General features: G+C 47.3%; 1 protein-coding gene across 1 annotated transcript; it reads right to left on the reverse strand.

Annotated features, from left to right (window-relative positions):
* Positions 1-94: 94 nt before the first annotated feature.
* Positions 95-7,502, reverse strand: LOC142565830 (uncharacterized). The gene is made up of 2 exons (XM_075676376.1): positions 5,374-7,502; positions 95-4,776 (listed from the first exon to the last, which is right to left on the reverse strand). The coding sequence occupies exons 1-2, from the start codon at positions 7,500-7,502 to the stop codon at positions 4,686-4,688; spliced, it is 2,220 nt and encodes a 739-aa protein (XP_075532491.1). The 3' UTR covers positions 95-4,685.
* Positions 7,503-7,762: the final 260 nt, after the last annotated feature.

A 7,762-nucleotide genomic window follows, 5' to 3' on the forward strand; every position in this document is an offset into this window, starting at 1 on the left:
TCGCCAACTGCCCAGATCGGTCATCGACCTTCTGCACAGCGATACGTGCCTGGGCAGTACCCAGAAATAGAAATGCCCCCCATGCCGAAAACAAGGCCTAATTCCGGGATTGGAAAGTGGGATCAAGGTAACAATAACCCAGCCTCCCCAGGCCAGCCAGTTCTGGGCCTCCCAGGATCAGCATACCCCGCCTGCGCCGGGGTCCACCGTCGACGTGGACGCGCTTGTCAGGAGGCTTAATATGGGGCTCGGCCATGCCCGACCTCAGCCAAACTGGCTCTGTAAAGGCGGTCTTTCAAATGTCACTCCTCTTTTTCCTTTCTTTTTTATGTTTTGACATTTAACTAGTCACTCTTGCCGTTATTTTCTTGTCACCGGTTTGTTCAGGCAGACTGGTAAAGAGTGTGTGATAACGTAAAAGCTTCAATAAAGTGTTTCTAACCAGAAATTGTACTAATTGTTTGTTTTGTTTGATTGCAGGAACCATACTGTTAATTTAACCAACTCTAGAGGAGCACCTGGCCCGAAAAAGTGGGAACCGCTAGCCATAGAGTTTGATACAATAACTCTATGCCGATAGCATACCGCTAGTACAGCTAGAGCACCGCCGCGTTGGGCGTGCGTCTAAAAATGTCGTACAAAAATCCATCACGTGACCTTATCTTAGGTACCTAGGGACAGGATCGTTTGGCCGACGCTGGGTGCACGCACGTGGCAGCAGACGACCCCAAGTGGGGTTCGCTGCTGCCGCGCGATCGTTTACAGATTTTTGAGAAGGCGCCAGAGGCCGCCGAATGGCACTGTGGCGTGTTCGATCTCGGCTTGATCGTTCTCTGGACCGCGCGTTATTCAACATTCCTCATGTGATTGTGCTTGCGTAGCTTGTGTGTTGGTTGTAGGTTCTGTGTTACTTGGCGGAAAGCCGTGAGTAGTGGTAGTGCGGCTTTGGCCTCCGTGAGCTCTGGCAGTACAGAATCTGCGTTGTGTTACCCGTGCATCGGCAGCGCAGTTCAGCGAACCGCGATGTTGCGTCGCCGTGTCCGCCTTTGCTTATAACGGACATCGAGGGATGTGCTGCTAGCTACAAGTCATGTAAATGCGACTGCGTCGAATGCCCACTGTTCAGTTCTGAATGTGTGGTGTGCTGTGCTTGTAACGAGTGGTGCAGCCGTGCAGTGAAAGTGGTGGTGGAGCAGTGTGTCTAGGGGCTCCATTTGCGCGTTCACTGACATGTGCTTCCGTTTTGGTCTCATTAGCGGCTGTCGCGGGATTGTGGTGTGCACCTTGCTTAGTATGAAGTTTACGACGCTAACACACGGCTTGTTCACGTTTTTCATAGCTAGATGTCATTTGCATGACGACCGAGTTGAAAACGAGGCATATGTCTGTGTTGTTTACATTTGTGTGTTGTAGACTACTTTCTATTGTGGAAGTTCTGGCAGTTTTATTACGCAAGGAGTATGAACGTAAACATATTTCTGTGTGGCTGAAATTTTGAATTGCACATAATATCCTTTATGACTGACAAGTGGGCTACACGGCCTGTGTGAATCAGCTACCGTTTGTTGCGACGCTCTTCCGTGTGGTAGACTGATGCATGGTGTGCGTTTATTTCTTTACTGTTGTAAAAATCATTTGTTTATTCACTCAATACAAATGCGCTGCGTCTTCGCCGCAGTACATTTTAGTTACGCGGTGAAGCATACTAAAAGTGGGAGGGGGCCGCTATCACCCAGCATAGTATGACCACTTAGGCGACCTGAGAAGGGGCGAGTGCGCAAGTGTATAATTAAAAAACTCTTATATCCAGTGACAGTGGCCCCATTCCACTTTTAGTATGCTTCACCGCAGTACATTGCTTATGTATCACCGCGAAACATTGGTGTGTTGCGAGAAAGGTAATCTTAAAAAGCCCAATTATGCAACGTTTCTTTTGTAGCTTGCTACACCGCAATACATGGGTGGAAATAAGCATCATGCAGTAAAGCATACTAAGAGTGGAAAGGGCACATAGGTTTACACTGTGCTCATTATATTCAATTGTGATATAATTTGCAAGCGCATCTGTGCTCGTAGTAAGCTTCATTGACGATTCTGTGTATATTACAAATTCATATTGCAGGGAAACCCACTAAAGCACATTTGACATGGAACGCGTTATTCACCTTCAATGCAGCAGCACAATGCAGATTCATGCCCATACTTTTGGCTGGACAGCACATGCTCTTTGAGAATTGATTCATTCATAAGTGCGCTGGTACTTTAAACTGGAGGGCTGAGTTGATATGGAAGCACAATTTTTATTAAGGGGACAAGATGTTGCCATGATGGTTGCAGCACTGCTTCTTTTTTTTTTTCTTCCAGGCACCTTTCCCACTAGAAGCTTCCATTGCAGTGTTTCGAGCCTCTTTAAGCCAGCACATAGTGTATATAAAAATCGGACACTGATTGGGAACATCGCCTTTGCTCTCTGCAGTAAGCTGTGCACAGGAGAAGTTCATGCCTATATATTGTAAAAAATGTAGCACGACCAGACAAAGTAAAAGAAGGGGGTGGGCTGCAGCAATACTAAGTGTTAAATGGTGCTTTGTCCTTTCCCTTGAGTTTTCTGTTTTTGTGCTTTTTATTATGGATCCTCCACAGTAACCACATGAGTTCTGAACTTGAGCTTGTTGGTTTCAGGTCTCTTGGTTGTTACTAACAGAAGAGTGTGATAAACGAACAAGGGCTTGGAGGCATCCAGTCACCTTGCTTGTCTCATGGTGTTCTTCCTGAGCACTGTGAGCCTCCAGACCAACTAGGAAGGGAGGTTTGTTGCAATCGCTTCTGAACTTCATCGCCACCAAACCAACAGTGCTCTCAATGACAACTTTTGGACAAAACCACAGAATGCTTGCACCCAATAATGTCTAAGAAGGAAGCATTCAGGATGTGCAAAGTGGGCCTTTTGAAGCTGGCAGCATTTCTGAAGGGGCTTTGCCTGTCTGCCCTCTTTATGGATACACAGAGATGATTTCCTCTCGAGAGGGATTGTTTCGGAGGTCGTTACATGGCAACAGTGCTGGGTGTTTAGTAGCAGAGAAGCTTGTCTTTGCCCACTGTCATTAATCTATTCCTTCTCCAGTGCCCCTGTGAAGTGCCAACTTTTTGGATGCAATGTGCTCTCCATGCATGCATGCATGTTTAGCTTGTAAAGTTGTCTTACCTCTTGCTGCAAACTGGTCCTTGCTGATGTCACCCAAGAAGGCATTGGGGAGTATGGCGATGCACACTTACAAAACACTGTTGATACCAGTGAGACCAGATTAATGGAGCTGCTGTTTTTTTTTTGTCCACTCCATCCTCGTTAGTTACAATGAGCAGTTCTTTGTCCGAGCAGAAGGCATATGTAGTTGGTCGTGCATAGCTTGCACACTAAGGCTTGTTGGCATGTTATCACAGAGACCTGCCTGAGAACGTTAGCACAGTGGTTATACGTAAAAACCGTCTGATGTGTTGACTTCCTTCTTTTTATCACACTTTTGCATTAGCTGCATCATTCCACCTGTAGCGGACACCATTTATAAAGACATGGTCATAACACAACCTCACCACAGAGCCATGGTCACGAAAACAAGAGGTTTCTGCCCATAGCTTGTTGCGAATGGCTCGTACATTAGCCGAGTAATCTTCAGTTATGTAATGTTTTGTTCCTTTCAGCTTTGAGTTAATTTTCATTATTTCTACTTTGTTCCGGAAGTCTAGTACTCGTAATATAACTGGGTGCGATCTACCTTCACGTTTGGTGCCAATTCTGTGACAACGTTCAATGGGCGGGCATTCAATTTGAAGTTTCTCTGTGAAGAATTGGTGTACATTAGACAAAAGCGTATGTGTGTTTTCAGCATTGTGTTCACCAAGTCCATGCAAAATTATATTGTTGCGTCTCGAGCAATTTTCAAGGTCGTCATTCTTTTTAATTAGTTCCGAAACGGCCTGAGATAAAGAGCGTACGTCAGAACCAGAATGGTCAAACGAGACTGTAGGATCAGCGCTAGTTTTTTTTAGAACGGCCACACGGGATTCCAGAGCGGCAAAATGCTTGTTAACAGTTTGCTGAAAAACCTTGATGTCAGCGATGTCACGAGCGATCGTTTTTTGCCCAGCCAATAGTTCTGTCAGCATTCCAGAAATATTGTTCAAGTCATTATCAGGTTCAGCAGATGAACACGAAGTTTCGTCCGAATTACTGGTGTTACGAATCGTCTTTCTCGTGGGACCGGGATTTAATTCTACATCACCGCTAAGGACAAGCCGATTTGCGCAGAACAGTGCATGCATAAAACAAGACAAAAAGCTCTGTGGGCAAGAGAGCAGCAGCAAACAACGATCATCTGATCTCAAACAATGAGCGTTTTTAAAGTAACGTACCTGCACGAAAAACAAGAGGCGATTAAGCATCCTGTTGGTGCTGCTGCAGTCTTGCCCACTGACGAGGGAAACCGAGTCCAGGACTTTTAAGCGTTGTGTCGATGACGTCATTGACAAACAGCATGCTCCTATTGGGCCGTCTGATGACGTCACATGTAAGTTGGAACCATATGGCGCGACGATAGGACCACTATCGCACTTGCCAAAGCTGTCACACGGGGAGGTGACAGGGCAGTTCGGAGGTAGACCATCATATGCGGGCACAGGCTGTAGCTTCAAATGCAGCGCATGGTCAACGGACGCATCCACTTCGAAGCACCTCGAGGAAAGGCCAGCATTGAAGATTCCGGGTAAACAGCAATGAAACTGCACGAAAAACAAGAGGCGATTAAGGGGGCACACTCCTCTTTGAAAAATTTTTTTTATTTGTGGATTGATTGCAATGAAACTTTCATGTTTCATTAAGTTTTATGCACTGATTCTAAATCTGCATTTATTTTTTCCATACAACAAACAGTTTTCAAAATATTTACAATATTATGTTTTTCATTTGGAGTTTGATAATTTCCCAAACAATTGATGCAGTGATAAAATTTAGCATACCAAATTAATGTTTAACATCTAAGGAATGTAGTAAAACAAGAATGAGTCTCCTAGGCCAATTAGGTCTAAAGCTAGGGGTTGCCAAACCCATTGCAGTAAAAGTTCCCTCACCTGCTTTATACAAAGTAACTTTAAAAAAAATGTTACTGACCAATATGCGCAGTGAAATTAGCCTTACTACAGAGAGTAAGAGTTTCTGTTTTCAGGGAAAAAAAAATTACTGTGCTAGCACAAATACAAACAGAAATATGTTCACTCCAAAACTGCTAGTGTGTCAAAATTGTAGTTTTGAGAAAATGAAGAAAAACGGTTTCAAGCACCTTTATGAGAACGAAAGCACCTCAAATTAAGAAAATGCACCTGGGGAATAATCTGGGTGCATCCCAGATTGGTGCTTCTTTTTTGCCATCGTCTGGAGGCCTAGTGACAATGCCCGTTTTTTTCCTGGAAGCAGTGGTGCGACGCAAGTCTTTTTCTTTGGCTCTTTTTGAGCCGGAGTCTGTCACATTCATATTCATTTCTTGAAGAATGGCTGTTGCTGCATATTCATTTCCAGTACTGAAGCGTAGCACTGCTTCTGCAACGGCTGCCTCCACAGCAAAAAGGGAGAAATGCTGCTCTTTGGAAATCATACTCCAGATGACTGAGTGGAACGATTCATTGGAGTTTTGGGTTCTCCCTCGCTTGCACCTATTCAGCAGCTTTACATCTGCCAAGCGCTCATACACAGGCAAAAGGGCCTTTGCCACGTCCGCTGGCAAGTTATACTTGTGCCTTGGTTGTGGCTCACCTTTTGCTGTTGCCGCATTATGACGGCACCAAGAATCCTTGCCACTTGGGCACAGGCTGTGGTTAGAGCAGCTGTCAGTTGACGTGACATGGTGGTACGTTGCCATTACCGCTCTCTGCATGGCGTCAACATCACCACAATGAGACTTGAGTGCTCGACCATAATAGGCACTCAGCCTGTTGATGAGGTCTGCTGTGAGCCTCCCCTTGCCACCAAGTCCCCGCATGCCTTCACTTTTGTGCTTCTGGAGCAGGTTTCGAAGCGCTGCACCCATACGTTTTTGTACATGATTGATGCAGTCTTCTTTCTGAACATCTACAAAGCCGTACACCTTTGCATCCTTGATAGCATTAAAAGTGCGGCTGTCACCGTCGCACAGCATGGTTGTGTACTTTACTTTGTTGCGTTCTAAAGAATGCTGGAACAAGATTAATCCAGCCTCAACTTCCATTTGGCCAGATTTACAATCGGTGTTCTTCTGGCACTGATGGGATTTCCTCCACCCAGCATGCTCTTCAGAGTCAGGTGTGGGTCCAATTTCACAGCCCAAACAAAAGTTTGAAAGCACGACGTAGTCCAGGATGTAGCCGGTAAATAGCTCCGCCACTGCGCCTACTCCTATATGCGAAGAATGGCCCCGCGTCATCCAGGTGCCATCAAAGCACACAGCAATGTTGCCTTTGTGTCCAAAACACAAGTTTTCGTAAAGTGCAACCGCTTTTTCTGCGCACTGCACCATAACAGCCTCAGCTGCACGCGTCGCACCGGGGTTCAGAGTTTTTTTCAAATGCTGCTGAAACGTCTTGTTGTAGAGACCTCGGCCAGACAGGCCCATCGCTGCGAAAATGTCATTCATGGCTGTCTGGCCGTTACCTGTTGCGAGCATCGCACGCCCGGCAAGGATATTAATTTCAAACGGGTTGCATTTCTTTTCACCCTGTACCCGTCGCGAACTCCACTCAGTCGCTACCTCACCGCACCTCTCGCAGATCAGCATCAGTTTCACTGCGAGGCCGTACTCGCGATCTCCTGTCACCATCTCCGCGCGTCCTTGACAAGTCTGGCAGCGCAAAAAGCCAAGGAGGGAGTTTATCGCACGCATGTCGACGGCAGTAAACGCTGCCTTACGTTCGTCTGTTACCGACGCTGCCGCGCCGCCGAGGTCCGTGAATGGCTCCATCTTTCGCGTCGTTGCTGCCGTCGACGCAAGCCGCTCGAGCGTAGCCTTTTCACGAGCGCTTGCCTCCCTTACGTCGCTGTCGGTGACAGTTTTAGAGTCAATTCTCACTCGGGCGGACACTTCAGACGCGTCGGGTGCGCTGTCCACCGATGCAACTTCCAGCGAGGCATTGTTTGGTTCTCCGTGGCAGGGCGGTTGCCCGTCCGTGCGTCGGTCGGCGAGTCTGACGTCCGCAGGCGTGTTGGCTGCACTGTCCAGCGAAGCATTTTCTGCTTCTCCACGACAATCGGGCGGCTGACGATCCGCAGAAGTGATGGGTGCACGGTTCAGCGATGCGTCGTCCAGCGATGCATTGTTTGCTTCTCCGCGGCTATCATGCGGCTGCTCGTCGGCACTTGCTCCTCGTCGGTCGCTGGCTTCAGACGGAAAAGAAAACGATTCCCCTACTTTCTTCTTCGTTTTCCTTCGTCTCCGGCCGAACATATACACCGAATGGTGCTTCTTCGGTCCCCCTGGCATAGTTCCGTGCAGTACCGAGGACTCGCTCAAAATGGCGGCATGTGCAGTGCTCATGCCAGGGCAACCGGCGTAAGCCTATCAGATGGTGCCATTCGGGTCACGTGCTTTTTCCGACCAATAAGAACGCGCGTTGAAGAAAACTTTGCGCTTGTTTTATTTTGCTGTGGCTGGCACATGGTGGCTGGCCGAGAGAGGAAGGGAAGCCAGACGCGCGAGCTTTCAAACAAGACCAAGATGGCATAGGTGCGGCTTTTCGTTTT

The sequence above is a fragment of the Dermacentor variabilis genome, unplaced genomic scaffold (genome assembly GCF_050947875.1).
Source record: "Dermacentor variabilis isolate Ectoservices unplaced genomic scaffold, ASM5094787v1 scaffold_12, whole genome shotgun sequence".
Taxonomy (NCBI): domain Eukaryota; kingdom Metazoa; phylum Arthropoda; class Arachnida; order Ixodida; family Ixodidae; genus Dermacentor; species Dermacentor variabilis.